This window comes from Gymnoscopelus microlampas (genome assembly GCF_963454915.1).
Source record: "Gymnoscopelus microlampas genome assembly, chromosome: 2".
Classification (NCBI taxonomy): Eukaryota; Metazoa; Chordata; class Actinopteri; order Myctophiformes; family Myctophidae; genus Gymnoscopelus; species Gymnoscopelus microlampas.
In genome coordinates, this window is record NC_139939.1 from 10,532,674 (window position 1) to 10,560,023 (window position 27,350).

The window sequence follows — 27,350 nt, forward strand, 5'->3', positions numbered from 1 at the left end:
GGTTAGGAGATAACAAGGTTCACTCCCACTCCTAAACCACCGTTCCTGCAAGGTTCCCCCAGGCTTTTTTTTTCTTTTGAGACAAAAAAAAAGGCATGGGTTTCCGAGGCTACTTACGCACTCCTGGAATGAGGAAGTGCCGTTCTCAAACTTACGATGTAAAAAGGGTGCCAGGTCTGAAAAGAAATTACAGAGGCGCACCGTCTAAAAGCAGACTTGAGCCACGAGTGAGAACGCGTTGCCTGGAACGTTCAAACCTATCAACCGTTGCTGTTCTCCAATGTCCTGTCATTCTGTGTCATTAGCACAAATAGCTTTGCTTAACCCATTAAGACCTGGAACTTTGTCATTTTTAGATTTTAGCTAAAAAAGCATTATTTTACACTTTGAGCTATTCAAAAATAGCAGATATACAAGCTCATAGCGCGGCACCGAGTGCCGCGCTATGAGCTTGTAGATCTGCTATTTTTGAAAAATCGTGAAAAAGTGTGCAAATCTTTGAATATATATATTTTTTAAAGCGAACATTTTTAACTCAAATGTTTACTTCTGGGGGGTCCCTGGAACAAAATATTTTGATGGGGGTCGTCGGCCAAATACATATAATTTTGGGGGTCCTTGACATGAAAAAGATGGAGCACCACTGATATAGAAACATACGTTTTTCAGAAAACTGTTGAGATTTAGGAGACAGTCATGTAGAATCGGCTTCAGGTCTCAATGGGTTAAACAACGTACACGTGGACTTCTCATGGTTGTGGTAAAAACCATTCGGGTTGTAAACGACCGGGTTGTCAAGACACAGCCAGGAGGGTCAAATGACCGGCACTCCATTCTAAAGCTTGAATTCTTGAAGCGCCCAGTGCGCTCTTGCCAAAAGACGCTGGGCACCGAGGCCGGCGAGAGCACTGAAGCGTGAAGAGCAGCGCTCCAGCACCTCTTTAGCATAGAAATGCATGACAGAAAGGCACTGCCAGCAAAAAAAAAAAAAAAAAAGAAAAATAACACTCACTGTGGACACGGCCCCTTAACCCATTGAGACCTGAAGCCGATTCTGCATGTCTCCTAAATCTCAACAGTTTTCTGAAAAACGTATGTTTCTATATCAGTGGTGCTCAATCTTTTTCATGTCAAGGACCCCCAAAATTATATGTATTTGGCCGTGGACCCCCATCAAAATATTTTGTTCCAGGGACCCCCCAGAAGCAAAGATTTGAGTTAAAAATGGTCGCTTTAAAAAAATATATATTCAAAGATTTGGACACATTTTCACGATTTTTCAAAAAATAGCAGATCTACAAGCTCGTAGCGCGGCACTCGGTGCCGCGCTATGAGCTTGTATATCTGCTATTTTTGAATAGCCCAAAGTGTAAAATAATGCTTTCTAGCTCAAATCTAAAAACGACACAGTTCCAGGTCTTAATGGGTTAATAGGCCTCAGCCTCACCTCACTGAGGACCCCCGCGGAGCATTAGATACATGTACATGCGTGTACATGAGCACTATGAATCCCCACAGCGTGCCAGATATGTAAATGTACACTATGAACCCCCCACGGTGTGCCAGCTGTGTACATATACACTGTGGACCCTCACAGTGTGTTAGATGCACTATTAACCCCCGCGGCACATTAAATATGTACATATCGAAAGGGCCCTCGCAGCGCGAGGCGTTGTGTGCTTGTAGATCTTCTATTTTTGGGGCGGTGTAGCCGCCCCCTATAAGTGAGTTTTGGACACCGACCAAAAGATTTGTGTACCCCCTAACCCTTCCATTGTTAATGCAAATCGATACTTTTTTCATATCAGCCAATCACATTACAGCTAGTGTCATCACCACTAACTGTAATGTGATTGGCTGACTTTGCAAATTCAGGACTGTGATTGGCTAGCGAAACACATGACACATGTGCAGCCCTATGAATAGCAGTATGGACTTTAAAAAAAGTAATTTATCCTTTTTTTAAAGTGAGTCATGTTGTGATGACCACACACCGCCCACTTCACACTGGGTGTGATTTTTTTTTTTGGCTATAGTTTTCCTCTGAATAGGGATGCTAGGGTTCAAGTGGTCAATGTAAATACACCAAAAGTTTCTATCACACAAAGATTTGGCAGACAATAACGTGTTCCTTCCACGCGCTACGTCTAACCAGGGAACCTCCCCCCGGTCGGGTGAAAAGAAGCGGCTCGCTAGCTCTCATGCATTGAAGGAGGCGTGAGCTTGGCTCTAGGCTCTCCCTAGGCTGGGAGTGTAGCGCCCAGGATTACTTAGACAATCGGCACTGGGTGAAAACATGTGTTACAACATTGTGGGATAAAAAAAAAAGATTTGGCAGACCCCCTGTAGTAACTCTGCGGACCCCCTGTTGAAGACCCCTGATCTAGTCAGCAACTCTTTCCAGCTGGTTCAGCAATACCATTGATACGTAGCATGCCTGTACATAGAATATGATTGGTGCTGGGTGCTTTCCCCCTGCTGCGACCGGACCCCTGAGACCCCTGTGTGTGAGGATGAGAATGAGGATCTCCGTGAGGACAGAGATCACAAACATAATATTCCATGATTTTTCAAAGGTCAGTCAAATCGCTCATTTTCGCTGGCAGTAGCGTCCCACTATTACACTATTACTCTGGCCGTTAAAGAGTTAATATTTTACCAGTATTTTATTTCAGAAAATATGTCAACATTGTTGTTATGGTCGATAACCCTTATTTACCGATGTTGAATATCTGTATAATACAGTAAGTTACATTTTTGTCCTTTCTGATTAAGGCATATATATATTAACATTTTGGCCCCTTATCCCAGCATAAACAGCTTGAATGTAGTCTTTTTTTTTATTGAAATATGTTCCAACTTGTTGACGCTTTTGAACGCTTTCCCAGAAAACACTGATTGAATATCCAGCCTTCATCATCACGACAGGCCTTTTCAGCTTCGCATTCAAACATTATAACATTCTAAATATTGGCTAAAACAGTTCAGTTCAATACAGATATTGCATTTTAACTCATTGACTGCCAATGACGCGTTTTGACGAATGTCAATCCAACGGCCACGCCGCCAATGACGTCTTTTGACGCATGTTGTGTGTTTACAGGTTTTACCCTAGATGGCGCTCTTTGCTAACCTATGAGTCACCATTTGACTCCCAGTGAAGCAGGAAATAACTTGATCGCAAAAAAAAAAAAAGCCACATTCACTCCCATTCTAATGGATTTGCAAAAATGCCCTTTTCTATGCTTTCTGTTGCTTTTTGCAAAAACAACCTACATTCAACCATGCCAATAACCATGGAACGGATTATCGTGACCAGGGATGGGCTGCCGATGGAGCTCACCGGAGCGCCACTCAGCTAGCTTTGAAGCTGCACACACCGCCCCCCCCCCCCCCCCCCCCCCACCCGCGAGAGATTTGTCAACGCGCCGTCAACACCTAAAACAATAGCCCTCTCTACCTGGCTGCTTTGCGTAACACTGCAGAGTGCGATGCAGCCAGGTGAATTTAATCATCACCCCAAATCTGTTCAAAGTTACATAGGCCACCCATGATTATTTTGATAACTTGGCTGAGATCCCATCGCTTAGCTGAGGACCCGAGAGCGAGATCTGTACCAGACCCTCACGAGGTTATCCCTGACCGTTGTTGGAAGCTCTTATGACTTTTCATTAATGATTGTTTTAAAACCATTGTTTTGAAAGTATTACTTGAATGACTTTATAAAAAAAAAGACAAGTTGTCTGATTATTTTAAGTAGCCTACTTATGTGTGGGTGAGTCTATGTAAAGGGCTTTTATATAAAACTAAAAGGAAAATAATTAAGTATTGAAACAAAAATAAAAACAACAAATTAACCATGCAACTAAATAATAAGAAATATAATTACATAAAAAAAACACTGGTTTTCCATCACATATGTTGAATACCCTATTTCAATTAGCACTGAGCGGCTATGTGTGTGCATGTGCATGTCCACATGACGTCATTCAAATAGAGCTCCACTAGCTCATAAATCCACAGCACATCCCTGATTGCGACGGCACACCTTTTTTTTCCCTCCGATTCTATACGAGACTCGGCTACGTCTTTTAAAGCGAATGGCGGACGGATCGTCGTGAAGAATCATATTCTAGGATTTTTCGAAGGTTAGTGAAAACACTGCACTGAGACGCTGGCAAGGTATAGGCTATAGACGATGTTTTACTCCGGCGGTTAATGAGTGAAGGCCGACTTCGGCCAACATTTCAATACTCTGCATCCCTATTCCCCTTCAAAACCAGCAGGCATGCTGGAACCACACCGTACAAAGGGAGAGACACTGCTGGCATGAATAACTGCTCAGCTTTGTGGGGAATATAGGTGAGAAAAAAAGTCGTCAAATAAATAAATAAATGAAATACAATAAAGAGATGGATATCAAGAAAGGGAAGTAGAGAGGGGAAAAAAAAAGCCTAACAAAAAACACAGCTGACAGCTGTCTCTAGAATATAAAGTGGGCAATTAGATTAATTGAGCCACCAGGCTGTATGAATATGAGACGAGCCTGTGTTGTGTGGCCCGTTTCATATGGTCTCTGTCGGGTGGAAACCTCATATATATGTCCAAAAGTGCTACTTTTCCCGGATTCAAGTTCAAAAGTAGCAAAAGTAGCAGATCTACAAGCCCAAAATGTGTTGCTCTGCGACACATTGTGTGCTTGTAGATCTGCTACTTTTGATGCCTTTGCGTGACACTGTAGTATGATCGAGTAGGGCATTAACCCATTAAGACCTGGAATGCATCTGTCACTTTAGATTTCTTTGGCTATTCAAAAATAGCAGATATACAAGCTCATAGTGCGGCACCGAGTGCCGCGCTATGAGCTTGTAGATCTGCTATTTTTGAAAAATCGTGAAAAAATATTTTTTATATTTTTTTCCAAAAAACTGTTTTCGAACATTTTTAAGAATCGCCTCAGGTGTTAATGGGTTAATTTACGGGAAAAAAAAACACAAAAAGTTAGGATATGGAGATAAGAGGTTTCTGCCCGACAGCAACGCTACGCCTTCTGGTTTCATGTGCTGTAAATAACATCTGGGGCCATATTCACTAAGTATTTCATCTAAGTTTTCCTGAATGCCACTCTTAACTACCATGCTGAGAGTTACCTCTTCAAACCTATTTACAAAGCTGCTGGGTCTTTGCGATTAATCTATTGATTCATTTTATTTTTTTTGATTAATAGAATAATCTTAATTTTGTATGTATTCTCCTATCCCCATATGTTAACTTTTTCATAAATGAAAGCCCTACTTCATCATTCTATAATGTCACACAAACATATCCAAAATAACAACAAACACTACTAAAAGTTACAAAAGCAACTCAATTGACTACACATTACAGTTCAAACATTTTCATACACACTTTGGCACAATAATATTCCATTTTACTCACAGACATATCTACTCCAAGACACAAAAAACGTTGGAGAGCTTTGGAGAACACACTGCAGCATGCTTGCTTCTCAAAAGACTACGTAGCAATGAACTAGTTGCTTCCTGAAACTGGAATGTACCATCTATAAGAGGGATTGAAATAACACAAATAAACCACAAGGTGGCGAAACCGGAATGTACCATCTAAGAGGGTATTTAATAACACAAGGCAACCACAAAGTGGCGTGTCATAACAATTAAAGAGGTCAGGGGGACAGCACACTTACAATGCATTGCGCTGTGATGCATTTTGAGCAAGTATAAAATAGTGCTTAAAATAGTGCTTAAGCATGTTACTGCTGGAACATCACCTTGCAACAGAGAGACGCATGGCATGGAGTCCCATAGTACCATGAGATGAAAGAGCTGACTCCAATAATTCCATACAGAAAGTTGTACCACACTGCATGCTCCCTGTGTCCAGAATGATAGCTTTCCTCTGCTCATTGTGTCCAGAAGGATGGCTCTCCTCTGCTCCCTGTGTCCAGAAGGATGGCTCTGCTCTGCTCCCTGTGTCCAGAAGGATAGTTCTGCTCTTGGTCTCAACGACCTCTAGCAGCTCTAGCTGTTTCCAAACACTAAGTGCTTCCACTCTGTCACAGGGATGATTTTTCAAGCGCTATGAACGGCCTGTTTCCGCACCTGCCATGTGTGCGTGTGCGTGTGCGTGCGCGTGCGCGTACGTGTGTGTGCTTGTATTCTATACTTGTGAGGGCCGAATGTCCCCGCAAGTATAGCAGAATTTGAGAAATAAACACTGTGAGGACAATTGTCCTGGTCCTCACAAAATGCTTGTTTTGGGTCAGGAGGAGTAGGCGTTTAGAGGTTAGGTTCAGGGGTTGAGGGTGGAGTCGTGATGTCTGATTTATACTCAGTTGAGCGCTGGTGTTGCTCGCCGAAAATAGGCGAAAATCTACACTCACAGGGTGACCCGCTGTGAGTTTCAGGGCTACGCTAATGACAATGAAAGCAAATAAAAACATCCTTCAGAAAAATGTCCTCAAAAGTATAGTAATACAAACGTGTGTGTGTGTGTGTGTGTGTGTGTGTGTGTGTGTGTGTGTGTGTGTAACAAGAACAAGGTCAAAGAGTTGCTGGAAAAGACAGCTAAGAAGAAAACAGGCTCATACTGTGTGTGTTCCTTTGTGTCCTATTCTATTCTCTCGCTCTTTCTGTTGTTCTTTCTTTGGCCTGCCTACTCCTTTTTTATTCAGTCTCTGACGTCTTATTCTATCCTTATAGACACACACACACGCACACGCGCACGCACACACACACACACACACACACACACACACACACACACACACACACACACACACACACACACACACACACACACACACACACACACACACACACACACACACACACACACACAGAGCGTGTGAAGATACTGTGGGTTTGTTTGTGTGTCATCCCATGGTAGCATCACCGCGCGGCGCACGCGCTCGCTCAGAACGTCTCCACAATGCATAATAAACACACGCGATGCACAGACACACAGAAGCACTCAGATCCATTCCACTTATACACATGCATATGCGTACCAAGAGCATCACCGACGACGATGATAATATACGCGCTCACATATTCATGCATGAAATGAATTCCTTACATGATTCATTAATGTCGCAGTCGCCATGTCAGTTCCAGTGGGTGCGTAAGAGCGCCGCGCTATCGCGTTCTTCGCCTGTGTCACGAGCGGTGTATATTTGTTTCTCCGCTTTGTTGCACTGGGTAATTCATACAATTGTGCGTGTAAGCCTGAGTGTTTTAGACAACAAGGGCTGCAGTAAGTACAATATGACACTCAGCGGCATTGTTTGGTTTGCATGAAAGCTTGGATTATGCTATATGCGCTTGTGATGGGGTGATTTCATGATTCTTCTGTGTTTTTTGGCCCTTTTCGGGACACTTCGGCTTTGTTCCGATTCTAGGCAAATCTGATGTCTTCCTTAAATAGATGTTTAGGACTGACAGTCCCCACGCCAGCCTGTGGATGAAAACGGGCGCTCCCCGCTCCGGTTTCACCATTTTCATGTACTGTAACACAGTGGTTCTCAAACTTTTTCATGTCAAGGACCCCCAAATTGACACTTTATTAGCCCGCGGACCCCCATTTGAAAAAGATACGCCAGGGACCCCCATAAGAGTGGATTTTTACGGCTCTAGCAGTGATTCTCAATCATTGTAATTTAAGGACCCCCAGTTTGACATGCATTAGGCTACGGACCCCATGTAATGACATTTCTATCTCTGGGACCCCAATTCATATTGTAAAATCAATGTTAATTTAACTCTGAGAGTGTACAAATGGAACCAAATGGACCCTTCAGGGTCCATTTGGTTCCATTTGTACACTCTCAGAGTTACAGACCCATAAGGGTCCATTTGGTTCCTATAAATCATTTAGCTGGGGACCCCCTGGTATCCCCTCAAGTACCCCTGGGGGTCCCCGGACCCCACTTTGAGAACCAATACTGTAACATATACATGCTAATCAATACTTGCAACCCTACACTTACCACACACACACACACACACACACACACACGCTCACACGCACACGCACACGCACGCGCGCACACACACACACACACACACACACACGCACACACGCACACACGCACACACACACACACACACACACACACACACACACACACACACACACACACACACACACACACACACAGACACGCACACGTTTCCCTCAAACGAGTTTCCAAACCAGCAATATCAGGTTTACTGAGAACCTGCGTCGAGAAATAAAGCAGTGTAACGCAAGCAGCTCCTGGGAATTCATGTTGATGCAGCGTCATTAAACTGTATCACTAGTGGGTTTCATGAGTATATTAGGTTTCCAGTGTATCATCATTTTCCGGTATCCTAAATTATGTAGGACTGCTCTGACATCTAACGAGACTAGATTGAATGTGTCCCTTACACGCCCCAGAGGGCTCCAGAGGTCTGAGAGGCGACCTGGGACGCCTGGATGGTTCTTAACCACACGGAAGATCACATGTATTTTGGCCCTAAACTAGGGCTGAGCAATTGACCGAAAATAGATAGACTTGTAACCGAATATTCGAGAAACACATTTATTTTTTATTTATTTTTATGTTTTTTTGTGTGGTATTATTTATCAACAAGTCTACACGAGACTAACCTCTTGACCCTGCATTATATTGTGTCGGTATAATGGTGGCGTACAAAAATAGTGAAAATAGCTGACTGGGTTGTGAGCTTGTAATGTTCTACTTTCACTCTTTTTTTTAAATAATTGTTCATTAATCGCAATCAAGACAAAGGTTTGAAATAATCATGATATTGATTTGAAGTCATATCACCCAGCCCTACCATAAACCATTCAGTGCTTCATAGACCAACAGTTTTGGAATCAATTCTCGGACAGACAGGGAGCCAGTGCAAAGATCTATGAACTGGAGAGACATGATCCAATTGCTTGATATTAGTAAGGCCTCGATCAGATGGCTGCAGTTCTTTGAGAACACTGATGCTTTTTTCCCCTCCTGCAGAGACCTGCAAAAACACTGTTACAGTGTTCAAGTCTATTGAGGATGAATGCACTTTTTTCCTTCCAAATCCTGCTGAGACATAAGTCCTTTAATCTATGATGTATTCTTAAGGTGATAGTAGGCTTACTTTGTAATTGCGTTAACCCATTAAAGCCGGGAACGCATCTGTGCCATTTTTACGATTTCTTTGGCTATTCAAAAATAGCAGATCTACAAGCTCATAGCGCGTCACTCGGTACCACGCTATGAGCTTGTAGATCTGCTATTTTTGAAAAATGTTGAACATTTTGTGCAAATCTTTGCATATATACTAGAGCCCGACCGATACATCGGTGAGCCCGATGTATCGGTCATTTTTGACCCAAATGTCAATATCGGACATCGGTCATTATTTCCCCCGATGTTCCGATGTTTTTGTCATTAATATTTTCACTGATTGTGAAATTGCTGCGCAGCTGCGGTAAAGGTGTTTATATTTATTTATGAGAACTCCACAAAGATTGCTTGTTTTTCTCAACAATCTCTCAATAATACTGAGTGAGATTAAAGTTATCTACCACTACAATGCCTTCCAGAGAGACCTATAAGCTCAATGAATTGATAAATGATATGAATGACTCAACGCGAGGCTCATTGTTAATGTATGGATCATGATGCAACGGTTAGGTAGCCTATATATTTTTATGGGCAATTGGGCATAAGCTACTAAAATCTTCTAAGCTACTTGTATATCGCTAAATAAATATATATTAACGTCTGTCTGAGACGTTAATTTAACATCTCCACGCTGTTTCTGAGCGGAGGAGTCCTGCTTGGCAGTCGCACCCGACTCTCACGGAGAATACCAAAACTCTCGCCCCAAAACACAGTCGCCCTAAAACACAGTCGCCCCGGAGCAAATCCGGCGGTATTCACAAACGTAACTTCAGTAAACTATGCCTAAACCTACCTAACCTTATTTCTAAACGTAACCCCATTAAAACTATGTTCCAACCTTATCATCAAACAAATGCAAGAACCGTGGGTCCACGAAAAAGAATGGGGGTGAGCGTGATTTGGGGCGAGTTTCATTAACTTTCACTTTTCATAAGACGCGGACAAGATAGTCAGTCAGATGAAGGGATTCCTCTTACAACTTTGTAAAGCATTACCCTTACCTTGGGCCGTTCATTTTGCTCTCAGCAAGACTTTGTTCATAACTAAAATACAAGGACACAGTTGTGTTGTGCTCAAAGCCTCAAGTCTGAGGGACTCGACGCTCAAGTTTTAGAATCCCATAGTTTAGAATAGATCCTATAGTCCGAAGGGACAGTTGTGGGTTTTATTGGTTGTTCTTGGTTGTCAGGGCGATTTCACAACAAATCGATGCACGGGCTCTGTATGGGCACGTCTCTTGCAGGATGCGGTGACAGCGTCGTGTCAATGTAATATGAAAACAAACTAAATCAATTGATTGACTAAAATCTAAATTTAGAAGTGCACTACAGCCCTTATCATTATGTATGAAAATGTTTTGAACATAGCAGATCTACAAGCTCACAATGCACTGCATAGCAACATGTTGTGAGCTTGTAGATCTGCTATTTTCAAATAGCCAGTGGTGGAAAAAGTACTAAAATGTTTTACTTAAGTAAAAGTATCAATACTGCAATATAGAAATACTCTGTTACGAGTAAAAGTCTGGAATTCAAAATGTACTTGAGTAAAAGTACAAAAGTATTGGCATCAAATTTCAATCAATTTCAAGTTCTCAAATGTATGAAAATATTTTGAAAATAGCAGATCTACAAGCTTGTAGATCGGCGATTTTCAAATGGCCCTATACAGGGCTGAAGTGATTAATGTATGTTTTGTAATAATAATCAAAATATTCAAAGTAACTAGTAACTAATGTTTTCAAATAATTGTAGTGGAGTAAAAGTATAATATTTGCCTCTGAGATGTAGTGGAGTAGAAGTAAAAGTATTGGAAATACTCAAGTGAAGTAGAAATACCTAGTACAAAATTTTATTAAGTACAGTAACTTAGTAAATGTACTATGGTTACTTTCCACCACTGCAAATAGCCAAAGTTTAAAAAGGGCTGAAGACTTGTGGTTAATGTATGTTTAGTAATAATATTAATAATTCAAATTTACAAAGTGACTAGTAACTAAAGTTTTCAAATAATTGTATTCATGTTTATTTGTAATAATGTGATTGCATTTTATTTAAATGTTCTCAATCTTGTATTCTTAACTTTAATGAAAAAACTAAGTTTATACGTTTTTGAAAAATATTTTTTATTATTTTATTTAATTACAAAATATCGGTCAAAAACATCGGCAATCGGTGGTCCAGGATTCTCAAAATCGGCATCGGCATCGGACCCAAAAATCTGGCATCGGTCGGGCTCTAATATATACATTGCTTAAAGCAAACATTTTGAACTCAAATCTCTGTCCTTGGAACAAAATATTTTGAGATGGGAGTCCGCTGCCAAATACATATCATTTTGGGGGTCCTTGACATGAAACAAGTTTGAGCACCACTGATATTATAGCTGCATAAGTTTCAAAAACAAATGTTTGCTTTAAAAAAAATATATATATAAGAAGATTTGCACAATTTTTCAAGATTTTTCAAAAAAATAGCTACTTTTGAATAGGCAAAGAAATAAAAAAAACGACACAGATTCTTTCCTGGTCTAAATGTGTTAAGGTGGCAGTTGGAATTCAGCTCCGAGTCCTTGACTACACCAATGTTTCTGTCTGCGGTTGTGGTTTCCGCTCCAGTCGGTAAAGTTTTAATCGTTATTCCTTGGCACCGAAAACTGTTACTTCAGTTTTTGTCTCGGTTTTATTGAAGACTATGCTGGCACGGCCGGTCGTTGATTTGTTCAATGCATTTAGTCAGTGATTTTATTGGACCGTAGTCCCTCGGTGATGTGGTTATGTAAATGTGTGTGTTGTCTGCATAATTACGGTAACGCATTTAGTTGTTTTCTATCATCTGAGCCAGTGGCAGCTTGTTGAACAGAAGATGGCCTGACATGGAGCCTTGGGGAACGCGGCGTGTCATTTCCGTCCTCTCAGACTCGATTGGACTTGATTTAGTAGACGTTACGATTAAAATAAAATAAACATATTACGTGCTTATCAAGGGAACATAAAGGATAAAAACACAATAAAGTCAGTGACTTATTCCCATTGTGGTCCTTGGTCTGAGACAAACAAAACATTACAACATTAACATTAACATTAACCCATTGAGACCTGAAGCCGATTCTACACGTCTCCTAAATCCCAACAGTTTTCTGAAAAACGTATGTTTCTATGTCAGTGGTGCTCAATCTTTTTCACGTCAAGGACCCCCAAAATGATATGTATTTGGCCGCGGACCCCCATCAAAATATTTTGTTCCAGGGACCCCCAGAAGCAAAGATCTGGGTTAAAAATGTTCGCTTTAAAAATAAATATATATTCAAAGATTTGCACATATTTTCACGAATTTTCAAAAATAGCAGATCTACAAGCTCGTAGCGCGGCACTCGGTGCCGCGCTATGAGCTTGTAGATCTGCTATTTTTGAATAGACCAAAGTGTAAAATAATGCTTTTTTAGCTCAAATCTAAAAATGACACAGTTCCAGGTCTTAATGGGTTAACATAAAACAGGCAATGCGACAATAAATAAAACACTCTATAACTACAATGCCTAATGCCTATTACGGCATAAATACAAATATCTGATATTGAATTGAAGCGTCCATGCTATTTTGCAATGTTTTCTAAAAGCCATGGACCTTTTTTCTTGAAAAAGAAGATGAATACTGATGCTGTTTATTAGGTAACAAGTTCAAGTTTACTGCTCCCCCATACTGTATGTAAATGAGCATTTTCCCATATTAGTTTTGAACCTGGGCAAGTAAGTACAGGTCCGCTGCCTCTGGGGCAGTTGGGAACCTCTTGAATGGCCACTCTTCCTAAAAAGATTGCTACGGTACTCAGGGGCACTGCTGTTACAGATGTTATATACCATATTCAGCTGTAATTGTACTGGTGTAGCTACTAGAGGAAGCCATATGTGAAATCCCTGTTCTTTAACCCTTTAAGGCCGGGAAGGGAACGCATTGTGTGTCATTTTAAGATTTCTTTGGCTATTCAAAAATAGCAGATACACAAGCTCATAGCGCGGCACCGAGTGCCGCGCTATGAGCTTGTAGATCTGCTATTTTTAGAAAAATCTTGAACATTTGCGCAAATCATTTTTAACTCAAATCTTTGCTTCTGGGGGTCCCTGTAACAAAATATTTTTGGATGGGAGGGGGTCCGCGGACAAATACATATTATTTTGGGGGTCCTTTACATGAAAAAAGTTTGAAAACCATTGAAAATATAGCAACATGAGTAAAAAAGAAAAATAGAAAAAAAAAAAACTGTTAGGATTTTGTAAAATCCCCAGAAGCAAAGATTTGAGTTAAAAACCTTCGCTTTAAAAAAGTATATATATATTCAAACTAAAGATTTGCACACATGTTCACGATAAAAAAAAAAAAATAGCAGATCTACAAGCTCGTAGCGCGGCACTCGGTGCCGCGCTATGAGCTTGTATATCTGCTATTTTTATAGAGCCAAAGAAATCTTAAAATGACACAGATGCGTTCCCGGTCTTAAAGGGTTAAGTATGATTCAGACCAGTTTAGTGCTGTGCCAGAAAGTGCAACCCGATTTTAGTAGTCAGTCCAGTAATGCGCTGTGGTCGACCGTGTCGAATGCAGCACTGAGCTCCAGTCTGAAATTGGAAATTGTGCCACTGTCTAGTGTTTATAAGTGGATGTCATTGAAGACTCTTAACGAGAGCACTCTCATTGCTGTTTTTAGCACCGTTCCGGGAGACGGGTCATCCTGTAATCTCAGCAATGACAGCCTGTTTGACCCAAGTTTTCGACTCGTTCCTCGGCCCAGTTTGAGCCGACTCGCGGCAGACGTCAGGCGACTACAAAGACGATGGCCCCAACAATGACACGGTCGCCGCATGGAAACGCGGTCTGGGAGCTGATTAAAACCTGTATAATAGGCACTTGACATAAGACGCCGCGTGTGTGTGTGTAGGGGGAGGGAGGGAGAGAGAGACATCAATGGAGAGAGCGGAAAAGCAACGGAGCGAATGAGACCCAACGGGTGAGAAAGAGGAAGGCAGACACAGAGAGAGAGAGAGAGCGTGTCTGGTGTCCTTCCATTTATCTTCTCGTGCAGGAGGACCGGGGTCACGCTGGCCGGTCATAACGGCGCCTTCGCCAGGCCGACGCAGAGGACAAATAAAACAAAAATAAATGGAATAAGGAAACGGGTAAATAAGTGTGTTTGAGAAGAGAGCAAGGGAAGAGACAATTACCTCTTCAAGACCAGTCTAGTCACCACGACACTGAAAGAGAATTGCGCTCTCTCTCTCTCTCTCTCTCTCTCTCTCTCTCTCTCTCTCTCTCAAAACCCCTCTCCCTATCTCTCACTTCCGTTCTGTCCCCTCTATTTTGGGGTCACATATTGGACTTCTCCTTTCTGACGCCGTCCCTCCCTTCATGAATACATTCATGCATATATCTCATTCGTTATGCTTTGGCCGTGCCCGAGGGCCGTCAAAGGAACACCTAGGACAGATAGAGAGGAGTAAATGGAAAGTGGAAGATGATAACGAAAAAAGTGAGGGTGATAAATACTGTACTGTGGTCTGTGTAAGTAGGAAAACGCCGGAGACGAAAGCGAGTAAACAATATGGACATGGCACAAGATTGCGTCTGTATGCAACTCGCGCTATCTAGACTGGTGCTAGGTTCTTGGATACCTGTGATCTTAGTTTACTGAGGCGCTACACTGTCTCTCTGCATTTGATGTATGTGTTTACCTTGCTTATTGCAAGTCACTCTGGATAAGAGCATCTGCTAAATGTAACATTTAACTTGTGGCTGGGTCCTCTTTCGTACAGTACAAATACGCAGGAAGGTGTAGCTTTTAGTTAGTAGAACGTCCTTATTCTTTGTGCAACATAAATTACGGTGGTGCCCACCTCATATGAACAAAATGTTTCATTACATTTGTAGACCCACGGTAATTGGGCTTCTGATTATAGCCATATTAACAGCACTATGCACACTCTGGCTCTGTCATAGTGAGCCATACAGTAGCTATGAAGCCCCAGCACAGGCTTTCAAAGTGAGGGCCAAAGGTAATGGAGAGGAAAAAGAAGACAAATAATGATTGATAAGTAATAAGTAAATGAATAATAGTGAAAATAGCCAATTCACCAGCTCACAACGCGTCTCAATGCAACATCTTGTGAGCTTCTAGATCGGCTATTTTGACTATTTCACAATAGTGGGGCCACAGCCGGTTATTTGAGGGTCCTTGGCATGGACAAATTGGGAACCCCTGCGCTTATAGCCCCATTTGGACACAAATACAGTTTACAATACTGTCAGTATGTAATGCGGAACAGTATGGACTTTCACATTCCACCTGTCAGGTTTGGATGTATGGTGTACATTTTTCCCGTAGCGGTGAGGTCATGTATGGTGTACCGCACGTTTTGCTTATTGGACGTTAGCGATGAGATCATTGCCTTGCACAGCATACTGCAATACTCCATAACATTGCTGCCGGGCAGAAACCTCGTATCTATGTTTCAACTTCAAACGGCACATGAGTTAACTCATCCACTGCCACTGACGTAATAAACGTAATTATTCCCGTTTACCAAACCTGCCACAGACGTAAAAAACGTAATTATTATTATTTTTTATTTTATTTTATTTTTATTTATTTTTTTGACCCAAAGACCAAGGAGATATGATTTTTCGAAGGAAAAGACTCCCATCCACTTCCTTGTTAACTTAAAGCTTAAAAATTCTGTATCTCAGCTCCTGAGGACTTTTTTTTTTTCAATGAAAAATCTCTGGCAGTGGGCAAACGCGGCCGGCAATAAGTCTGGCAGTGAATGAGTTAAAGGTTGTGGCAAGAGTTCTTCTGTATATACAGTATACACGGGTATTTCTATTTGGAATGAGCTGCCTCTGTGTGTCAGGCAATCTAAACTGTCCTATAAAAAAGTGTGAAAATACTGTTATAGAATACGCTACAGGCTAGTGATGCACTTTAGATTTGTGTTTTTATGGTTTGATGTTAGGGATTTTAGGAGGTTTTCAGTGCTTTGTATTTTGTAGTTCATGTGACGTGCTTCGTGCTATGCAATGTGTTGGTGCTATGCAATTTATTGGACTGTTTATTTTTTGGTTGTGTTGCAGGACCACATTTGTTTTATTACACTTTTATGTGTTTATCCTGGGTTTAAGTTATATTTTGTTTACTTGTATTCTTTTACCAAAATAAAATAAAATCAACTCAAACTGTTTGTCTTCGCCAGGCCGAAGCCCCTGTCTGTGTGTCCGTCCGTCCATCCATCCGTCTGTGAACAGCTTATCTCCGGCACCGTAGGACAGATCGCTGTGAAACCATGTACACACACTCCCTGGAGGCCAGAGGAGAACGTTTTCACACCGGCTTTTTATAGCGCCACCAGGCGGCCGTTTTTCTTTGTAAAACTCATTTTTTGATCTTACTCATACAGATTGTGTCCAAACATCACGCAAATCGGTACACATTACCTCTATAGTCATGTGATCAAGTTGAACCTGTCGGATGTTTCACATTCCATCCTGATTGGCTAAGATTGGCTTCCAAAGTTTGCAGGAGTGGACCATTTTGACAGGCACAAGGGCGGATGGAGCACAACATAATGCAAAAGCTAACCGAGAACATTAGGGGTGTGCCGATATATCGTCCCGCGATATATCGCGATACGTTTTCGCGACGATATGTATCGTTTTGGGGAAAAAAAATATCGTTTTTGAAAAAAAAAAATTTTTTTTTTTTTTTTTTTTTTTTTTTTTTACAATCATAATAATCAGGCATGCAAACGGCCCCGAAGTGAAAAGAGTGACAACATGATTTTTTTTTCGGGTCAGGTGTCATACTATTTGGATTCAAAACGGCTATTGTAGCTGAAAAGCTACAAGTTTGCATGTCTGAATAATGCAAAAACAGAATTATTTGTTTGCATTTTCTTTTTTTCTCCTCCATATATTTTCAGAGTAAAAAAAGTGCGTATCGTATCGTATCGAAATCGTATCGAAGTTGTGAGCCAAATATCGTATCGTATCGTTTCGTGAAATTAGTGTATCGGCACACCCCTAGAGAACATGAATGCCAGAAATGTAATCCTTATAGTATGAGTGTGTGGGTGTACGGTTGCAATCAGCCTCTCTCCTCCATGTTTGTTGATGTTTATAGTTCCTTCGTCGATTTGGATTTCTCGGTCGAAGCGAGTGACATTGATTGAGTGGCGCTCCTCTCCAAATGTTGGAACGATTTTCTACTCAGAGGTGCCCAGAGCACAAAAAAAACACTAACTCAGAGAATGCTAACACACGAGGCGAGGCTCTGGGAAGGAGAGCTCCTATATAGTGCTCATTCAGTGCCAGAAAAAAAACATTGCCTAGTTGTCACAGTTTCAAAGGTTGATCTTTTCACTCACCCTTGAAAAATCATAGAATATTCTTCTTCACAGCGATCGACCCCTCCGATCTCGGTAAAACACGTAGCGGGGTCTCGTACACTCGGAGACAACACATTGGCCAAGCCGCGATCGGCCATTCCATATATATGGGCAGTTGAATGAGGAGTGGTTTTCCCCCACAACAACAGAAAGCAGAGAAAAAGGCCTTTTCTTTTTTTTCCAAACATGAAGTCAACGTGCTGTTTTGTTTTTGTGATCACATGGTTTTGCTGCCTCGGTAACTCTGAAGGACTCAGATGGTGATCGCTGGTTTGCGAACAGCGCCATCTGGTGGATAAACACCGAAAACACCAAAACACGTCAATTGCACTCAGAGCTTTTGGGAAAAAAACACATCAATGGCACTGAATGAGTTAATAATATGTTTTTTTTGCGTGTGTTCTGTAACTGATGTACTGTATTGCTGCACACTATTTAGGGTGATACGTTTTGTGGATCTTTTGAATTGTCCTTCAAGTATTTAGAACGAGTGGCTGCCCCGCCCCGTCCATTGAGTTCAATGGACAGGTGGCGCCATCTTGAGAGGTGTTCAGGCAGCTATTACTTTCAATGGTGTGACTTCACGTTATCTGTCTTTATAGTCTTTCTGCACATGCTGTCTGGCAGAAATGATCAAAGCGTTTGTCTGATATTCCAGATAAACTTACACCGTGATTCTGATTGTACAAGGTTACATGTTGTCAGCAGAGATAAGTAATGATCGAAGGTTTGTGCATTATTAGCTATGAATTGATCTGAGCTTCCTGACAAAAGCGACGAGGCAAAGAATAACTAGTCATTATAACATAATTGGCCATTAATTGATTATCTCTTCTACTTTCTCTTTCACTCATCTTTTTCTTCCCCCTTCCTCCCTCCATCTTCCAACTATCTCCACATGCCTTCATACTCCTCAACTTCTACCTTTCTCCCTCTGTTCTCTCCCTCCCTTCTCCCCATCCTTTCTTTCTTCTTTTTCTTTATTTTCTCTCTCTCTCTCTCTCTCTCTCTCTCTCTCTCTCTCTCTCTCTCTCTCTCTCTCTCTCTCTCTCTGCCTCTCACTCTATCTCTCTGTCTGTACGTTTGTCTCTCACTCCGTCTCTCTTTCTCTCTCTCTCTTTATATCTGTTTCTGTCAATACAATCATTTTAATATTGCCAGTGTATTATTTACACCATTTATTATGTATTATTTATGTATCATAGTATGATACAAAAATAATACATAACAAACAATACAAACAACATAAGAAAACAACAACAACATGTGTTGTCACCCACTGTCCCTCATTCTGTGGCATTCTTTTGTGGTATTGCCTGAGTCAAAATCGACCTGTGTTTTTTTTTGTTATTTTTGTAAATTTGCCTCCGTGTTTTGGATATTTTTTTGTGAATTTGAGGCGGTATTATGTTCTTTTATCTTTGCATTTGTCACATGGTCACAAAGTGGAGCTCTGCCTCCAGAAGAACACCTTGACCCACGGTGAAAGAGCACGGCCTGTCCTCTCTCAACGGCCAAGTTTGTTTATGCCTGGTCAGGCTGTGCTCGCTGCATTCTGTACATTGTTAAAGGCTGTTCCCTGTTTGTTATCAGTCGCCATGGTCAAGCGCTCCGCCACAGTGTTACTGTCTATAGAGCCAGGTACTGTAGCATTGACGTTTACTTGAGGCTTTCTATTCAACCCTATAGGTTTCATAAGGGCCTTGTACTAGAGCGCGTGCATCACAGTTGGGGGCGTAAAACAGCGGCGGTCACTCGGTTGACGTAAGCTCGAAATGGTGACAAGCGCTCATAGACTCCAGTGCGTGCCGGAAAATTCCGGCATGCACTGTTATCAGTCACCATGGTCAAGCGCTCCGCCACGGTGTTACTGTCTATAGAGCCAGGTACTGTGGCATTGACGTTTACTTGAGGCTTTCTATTTAATCCCATAGGTTCCATAAGAGCCTGCTTGTATTAGAGAGCATGCGTCACAGTTGGGGGGCGGAAAACAGCGCCGGTCACTCGGTTGATGTAGACTCGAAATGGTGACAAGCGCTCATAGACTCCAGTGTGTTCCGTAAACGTCCGGTCATTATTCGGCTCCGCGGACTGGCCCGATGAAATGAACGGAAGTGATGCAACTCTCCTTAACACATCCACCGCCAAGGGCTAATCTCATAATATACTCACCAGTGCCAAGGTTTTATTGTTGTTTTTTGTTTTTTTCAAGTCGCCATAGGCCCCGTTAAAATCCTTTAGAATGCGCGATGGACTGTTTGTAAACAACGTGCACATGTCCCTGCGTCTATTAGTCCACACCACGTGTCAAACGGAGCCGCCATGTTTGAGTTCTGACCGTTTATGTTAACATGGGAAATGCGAGGAGGAAAAACTACACAGGTTTTATAAGGGTTTTAGTGTGCTACTTAGAATGGAGGCCGACGGGAAACAAAAAAACTGGATTGCACTTCCGGTCGACTTCCGGTGGTGTTACACTGAAAATGGTCCCCCTAGAAAATTGAAAAAAAAAAAAAAGGAAAGAAAAGCACCCGGACCGTAGCACTACGGTCTCGGCGCTTAACAGTTGGATTTAACGGACCGTAGGACTACGTTCTTGGCGGTTGATGTGTTAAATGGCTCTGGGTTGCATAAGTTGTTGTTTTTTGACCGATCATTTGGTTTAGTCACATTTCTTGCGGAAGCGTGTCACTGTCCTGAGGCTGGTTATTATTATTATCTGTGTTAGTACGGTCTACTGTTTTTGATTGATTGATTGAATACTTGTATTAACAGCTTGCAATGCTGAAAGGATAACACAAAAGGCCCCTGGGGGCTTGTTTCCATTGCGGTCCTATGTATTCAATTCATCAAGACATATAATACTAAACACAAAATCATCAATACTAGGAGCAATACAAGTACATATGTGTATAGAAAAAAGTGTTAAAAGGGCTTGTTTTCTGGTGGCAAGCTAGACTTGTCTAGGACCAGTTGAAAATTGCAGACAGGTGCTCTGTTATGGCGGTTTTGAAGGAGTGTTAGTCTATTAACTCATTGAGTGCCAGGATTGCCAGAATTATTTCAGAATTGATTCTGAAAAGTGCCAGAGTTTTTTTCACAGAAAACAAAAAGTGCTTAGGAAGCGAGATACAGCCTTTTTCAGTTCAAAGTTAAACAAGGAGTGGATGGAGCTACATATCTTCAGATGATGATATCTTGGGTTCTGAACAACACAAAAAAACAAAAACATTTTTTTGTTGTTTTTTTATGATAATTTTTCAAAAACACGTGAAACACGTTAATGGCACTCAGTGAGTTAAGTCTATTATGTACCCTAGGGGGTATAGGGGGTAATTGGGGGCCGGGGGGGGGGGCGGGGGTTGAGATCCTATGGGGGAGACACGGAGATCAGTAGATCCTGGGCTGCCCTGGGCTGTTCCCCTCATCCCTTACTGGGAAAATCCTCCATAAAAACAGCGGGACCGTAAGGGAAAATGAAGGCCTGTCCCTCAGATAAGATTAGCGGAGTTTAGAGGTCTGTTAGAATGTGGCTCCTGCTATAAGGGACACGGAGCCCCCCAGGTACCCCATGTATCCCCTGGATGCCTGAGGCAGGCAGCTCAAAACAACAGTTAATGCTTTGACTGCCAGATCAATAGTGTAATAGTGTGCTGCCAGCAAAAACAGTGATTTTACTGTACCTTTGAAAAAATCATGGAATATTCTCCGCGACCGCTGTCGTCGCGGATATCGGCACATTACACGGACAGGGTTGTCGCAGTAGAGAAAAAAATTGTCCGGTCGCGATCCTCCATTCAAGAGCTATGGCCGTTTCAATGAGGCTTGTTTTGCCGTAAAGCAGGAGGAAAGGAGATCTGGCAGAGATATGGCCGTTTCACTGCAAGAAATAAACAGGAAGTAAACAAGCTTCATTTCCGGATCTGTCGTCATCAGGCAGTTTAAGCATCATCCATAGGATAAGTAACAGCGCCATCTAATTGAAAACCACTGAAAACAAAAACTTGTCCAAACTCGTTGTTGGCAGGCTGGGAATTCAACGCGGTAACGCGTCCATGGCAGGCAAAGAGTTAATAGCTAGCAGAATAACGTTGTTGGGCAGAAACCTCTTATCTCCATTTAAAAATATATATACAGTATACCCTACTTGATAGTACCAAAAGTAGCAGATCTACAAGCTCGAAACACGGCGTGAAGCGATGCGTTTTGAGCTTGTAGATCTGCTACTTTCAATACTTTTATTTATTTGATTCCTGAAAAGTAGCTGTTTTGGACATATAAGGTTTCTTTCCGACAGAGACGATAAGTTGCAAACAATGTATCCTTATTTTGACACAAATTAGGTGAAACCAATCCAGCAGGAACATAATTTTTTAACTGTTCCAAAATCATCAACTCACATAAGTCTTCAAAATTGGTTACCTCCGAGGCGTTACATCAGCGGTTAAAATAGGTGATCAAATCACATGCAAATTCCAAATGACTCTGTTTGTCATGCGCTTTCCAAAACGTAAAGCGCTGTCGCTACGCCTCGGGGACGAGACGTACGCCTGAAGCACTGCGGCCTTAAGACGAGAATATGTTTGACTGTGAGCAACACAGCCGGAAAAAACTCTTAAGCCCTGCTCGTTAAGACGCACTGTTAACATCAACGTGCGCGCAGAGTCAGGCCATTTACGCACATCGGCCACGCGCTCAAACATTGCAAAAAAATACCTTTGGACCAGACGTAGTCGATTTCCATTAATATCAACCCCCCCGCGGACTGTCCTGCAGGTTCTGTAGATACTTGTGTCGCAGCTGAAATCTTACCGTCCTTCACCGCATGTTCAGTCTGCTGTTTCAGCTTTTCAATCGCGTATTGAGTATCTAGCCTCACTCCAACCTGCTCCGCTTGCAACTTCGCTTGCAACTTAATTTTCTCCATCTGTAGTTCCATTAACAATTTTTCTTGGTCGAGCGTCAACCCTGGCGTCAGTCACTACAGGTAAAGACGGCACCGCCGTTGCGGCATCTAGCGGGAAAGGAGGAGTAGTCTGCTCTGGTTCTACCTGTTCCTCAACTGAAAACTCTTTTTCAAATAAATATTTTCTCAATACTACCATTTATGTTCCCTGCTATTTCAAGTTACTGGTCTTTGGTGCACTGAATTAACAGTTCCTCTGAAGGAGAATCCTCAAATTCTTCTATGGTAACCGTCCTGGCTTATGTGTGCTTTTTTAGTCCCCCTCTATTTAATCCCCAAACGAACTCTTTCCGTCTTCATGCCGGTTTGCGGAGGGAATTCACGCACTGAAGGCCACCACAAAGACTTAACTTGTACCAAGGGGTAGGAAAGGCAACCGGTAGCTGGCGACCCACATGCACCCCTTAGCTGTGCCCTCGAGCCGGAAGTGCACACTCCGGTATGCATACAGCCGCTCCTTGCACCTAATCCACCCCCCGGCCTAAACCCTCCAACCTCTTTTACCCCGGCAGCTAAACCGCACCTAACAGAGACACTCGTATAATACCAGAACAAAAACCAGCCAGGCAATGTCTTTTCTTCTTATAACTTAGCAGCACAAATACCAGAAAAACCTCCCCACCCGCACAAACTTAATCAACTACTTTAATGTACTGTAACTTAACCGACATGGCATCTCCCAAAGTCCAAACAACAAGCGTATAACGCCGCTTTATTTTATCTACTCACTGGACCATTAAATAAACAGGACTATAAGGGAAATTCCCGGATTGATTCCCAAATGACATCACTTCATTCACAAAGCCACGGCTCCTCGGACTGGCCCTGTAAATGTGTTCCACCGTTTGTCTGTCTCTTTTTCGGATTTTATGTTTTGTGTGAGGACTGCGGATGAAAATTAGCATAGGTTTCATAAGAGCCTTTTATTAGAGAGCATGCGTCACAGTTGGGGGGCGGAAAACAGCGCCGGTCACTCGGTTGACGTAAACTCAAAATGGTGACAAACGCTCATAGACTCCAGTGCGTTCCGTAAACTTCCGTTTCATGGCTTTGCCGCTATTCAGCTCCTTGGACTGGCCCGATGAAGTGAACGGAGGTGACGCAACTCTCCTTAAATGGCGCTGGGTTTCATAACTTTGTATGTGTTGACTGATCATTTGGTTTCGTCTTAGATTTAGTAGATTTCTTGCGGAAGCGTGTCACTGTCCTGAGGCTGGTTATTGTTATTATCAGTGTTAGTACGGTCTACTGTTTTTGTTTGATTGATTGAATACTTTATTAAACAACAACAGACATCAGAGAAAAGGGCGTTTTCTTTTCCTTTTTTTCACGGAAGTGTAAGTGCTGTTTTTTTTTTGTGATCACGTTGTTATGCTGCCTCGTGCCTTTGAAGGACTCACAGCTAACAGCGGCATCTGGTGGAAAAACACTGAAAACACGCCAACCACGTGTTTGGCACTCTGGGCCTTTGGGAAAAAGTGTCAATGGCACCGAATGAGTTAACAGTTTGCAATGCTAAAAGGATAACACAAAAAAAGCCCTGGTGGCTTGCTTCCATTGTGGTCCTATGTATTCAATTCATCAAGACATACAATACTAAACGCGAAATCATGAATATTTGGAGGATTACAAGTATATTTATGGAGAAAACTGTGTCGGGGGGGGTGGGGGGTTAATTTCTGGTGGCAAGCTAGACTTGTCTGGGTCCAGTTGAAAATTGCAGACATGTGCTCTGTTATGGCGGTGAAGGAGTGTTAGTCTATTAACCCATTTAATCCGGGAACACATATGTGTCATTTTAGACATATGTGGCTATTAAAACATATATGTGGCTATTAAAACATAGCAGATAATATACAAGCTCATAGCGTGGCACCGAGACTCACTGGAAGTGGAAAAACACCAGATGACTTAATATCAAGTAAAGTAAAGTCAGTAGTGTAATGCGTGTGTGCATGAGTAGATTATGTAGTGTGGGTGAGAGGGGTGCATGGGTTACACCTCATTCAACATACATGTTGAATGAGGTGCAGAGTGGGTGAGGTGCAAAAGTCAAATAAAGTGGGAGAGGACTGGAGAGACAGGCTTTTATAGAGGCAGAGTTGTCATACTCTGAGAGAGAGAGTTGTCTGTCTGTCTCTCTCTCTCTCTCTCTCTCTCTCTCTCTCTCTCTCTCTCTCTCTCTCTCTCTCTCTCTCTCCTGTTGAATTAATTCCAGTCCAGTTCATATTCATTCAGGTTAAGCTTCATTGGCTTTAATGGACCGGTGGCGTGTTAGCGGCGCAGTTGTCGCTACCTTTGCCATCACGTGTGAATAAATGGAATAAAACCATCAGTAAGTGCGAGGCTCGACGCGACATCCAGCAGATAGATACTATGTACCCACCTGTGTGTGTGAATGATGAGTTTTAACTTTATCTCTATTTGTTGCAGGGCTAATGTTCCATTAACAATCATAGAATCCAAGCCAGGCCGATCGCTTTCCGCCAAAATGCATTGTGGGAATTGTAGGACAAGTTAGAAGGCCATAAGAGGCTGTGTGAATGGGGGTTGTACCGTTAACATTGTTTCATTGTTTGTGTGATAACTATCAACACTTTCAATCTGCAAATATTTGTTTTTTTAATATAAAATCCTACATTTCTATTTTATTAAACTTGTCATGACATGTTTTGAGCTTGTAGATCTGCTGTTTTAGCTATTTGTCGTAAGAGTATGGTGGGCTTAACTAATTAATATGAAGACAGTACAATACAGCTATGTAATGTGTGTGTGTGTGTGTGTGTGTGTGTGTGTGTGTGTGTGTGTGTGTGTGTGTGTGTGTGTGTGTGTGTGTGTGTGTGTGTGTGTGTGTGTGTGTGTGTGTGTGTGTGTGTGTGTGTGTGTGTGTGTGTGTGTGTTTCAGGCAGGCTAACGAGGAGTACCAGGTGCTGGCTAACTCTTGGCGCTACTCGTCTGCGTTCTCCAACAAGCTGTTCTTCACTGTGGTCGACTACGATGAAGGAGCGGACGTCTTCCAACAGGTACAACTCTCTACCCCTTCCTCTCTCAACACGTGTTTTAAAGGGCGAGAACACTTTGGTAGATAGGTTTGGGTTGTGTTACCTTGCCCATGATCTTTTTTTGATTGATTGAATACTTTATTGGTCAGGAATGTAAACACCACGTGGTACAGTCGGACATTAACTCATTCACTGCCAAAGACGCATTTTGACGTCTGTAAATCAAAGGCCTAGACTGCCAAAGACGTCTTTTGACGCCTGTTGTGTGTTTTTAGTTTATACACTAGATGGCGCTCTTCGCTAAGATATGAGTGACCAATTCATTCTCAGTCACACACAGATCCAGGAGATCACGCGATCGCAAGATCTCCTCCACCATTCACTTCCTGGTTAGCGTATTTGGGGAAACGGCTGTATCTTGCCTTCTTTGTTTTCGTCTGCATTTTTGACGAGACATGCTTTATTCAACGACCAATAACTAGGGTCAGAATGATGATTTTTAAAAAATATATATATTCTGTGACTAGAAAAGGTAAGGAAAACTAAAAATCGTGACAGTCCTGGCTTTATTTATTGTAAAGTCAAGTGCGCAGGCGAAAGTAGTTGCAAACGAACACACACACACACACACACACACACACACACACACACACACACACACACACACACTCTCTGTGTGTGCGTGTGGCAGACGGCAAGAGTGTAACACAGTGGGTCTGTGGATTCGACGCATGTGCAGTTTGAGCATTCGTCCCATAGCTTGCGGGATCATCCCACGGCCGGGCAGCTATAACCATGGTCGACATTATTTTTTTACATAAAAAACGCGAATAAACAGCTGACAGTTGGGGAAATCGAAAAACAGGCTCCGCTGTTGGGTGCACACGGTAATGGTCAATGGCTGTGTGCAAATTGCTCCAGCCACTGAGGAGAACCGGGCAGAACAAGTTTGGTCTCACCACCACTACAGAGGTTTGTCAAATTATAGGAGGATGTAACTCCAAAGGTGGGCAAGAAATCAAAAATGATTGTTCCGTTGATTAGAAATTGATCAATCAAAATATGCTCCCCATTGGCATGTTTTTATTTTTTGCCCAACTTTGGCATGGCAAGGTAACTACACAACCCGAACCTCTACCAAAGCGGTCTGGCCCTTTAATCAGATGATGGGGAAGCTGAGGGGGACGGCATAGGAGGAACCCTTGTAGCCCTGTCAATTGCTTTAAAAATCAAGTTTATAATTAGTATTATTATCTCCAAGGCCTTGTCTGTACTTTTTGTCATCTTTCTTCCAGCTTTGCTCTTTCTAAATTGCCCCTTGACATTTCAAAGCAATCAGTAAAACCAGAGACAGACAGATGCTTTTAGAAAACGTCCATAAAAACAAACCAATATCCAGTACCTTTGTCTCCTTTCTTTCTCTCCCCTGCACGTCTATTCTGTGAAACTGTGCAGAGCTGGCTGCGCATCAGTGTTAATTGTGTCGACTAAAACTATGATGAATGTTTTTTGTCGACTTCCTTTTTTCACTGACAAAAACTTTTTTTTTTCAAAAATAAAAACTATGCTATGATGACAAAAAAAAAGACTGAATATATTGACAATTTCGTCAACAAATAAAAACTAGACTAAAACGTTGAAGAGGGTCTAGTGGAGAAGAGATCCAGTAGAACTGAAATACAAGTCATTTTTTGTTTGGTCGTGCTCGGGTGTTGCGCTCTGAAAATAGCCGATCTACAAGCTCACAACGCGTCGCGCTGCGACACGTTGTGAG

The 27,350-nt window shown here is 42.1% G+C and overlaps 1 protein-coding gene across 1 annotated transcript in view; it reads left to right on the plus strand.

Annotated features, from left to right (window-relative positions):
• The window catches only part of tusc3 (tumor suppressor candidate 3), a 214,528-nt gene that overhangs the window by 111,846 nt on the left and 75,332 nt on the right, over positions 1–27,350 (plus strand). Inside the window, exon 3 of the mRNA XM_084077551.1 lies at positions 25,480–25,597. Within this exon, the coding sequence (XP_083933677.1) occupies positions 25,480–25,597 (118 nt within the window). The remainder of the gene's footprint in view (positions 1–25,479; positions 25,598–27,350) is intronic.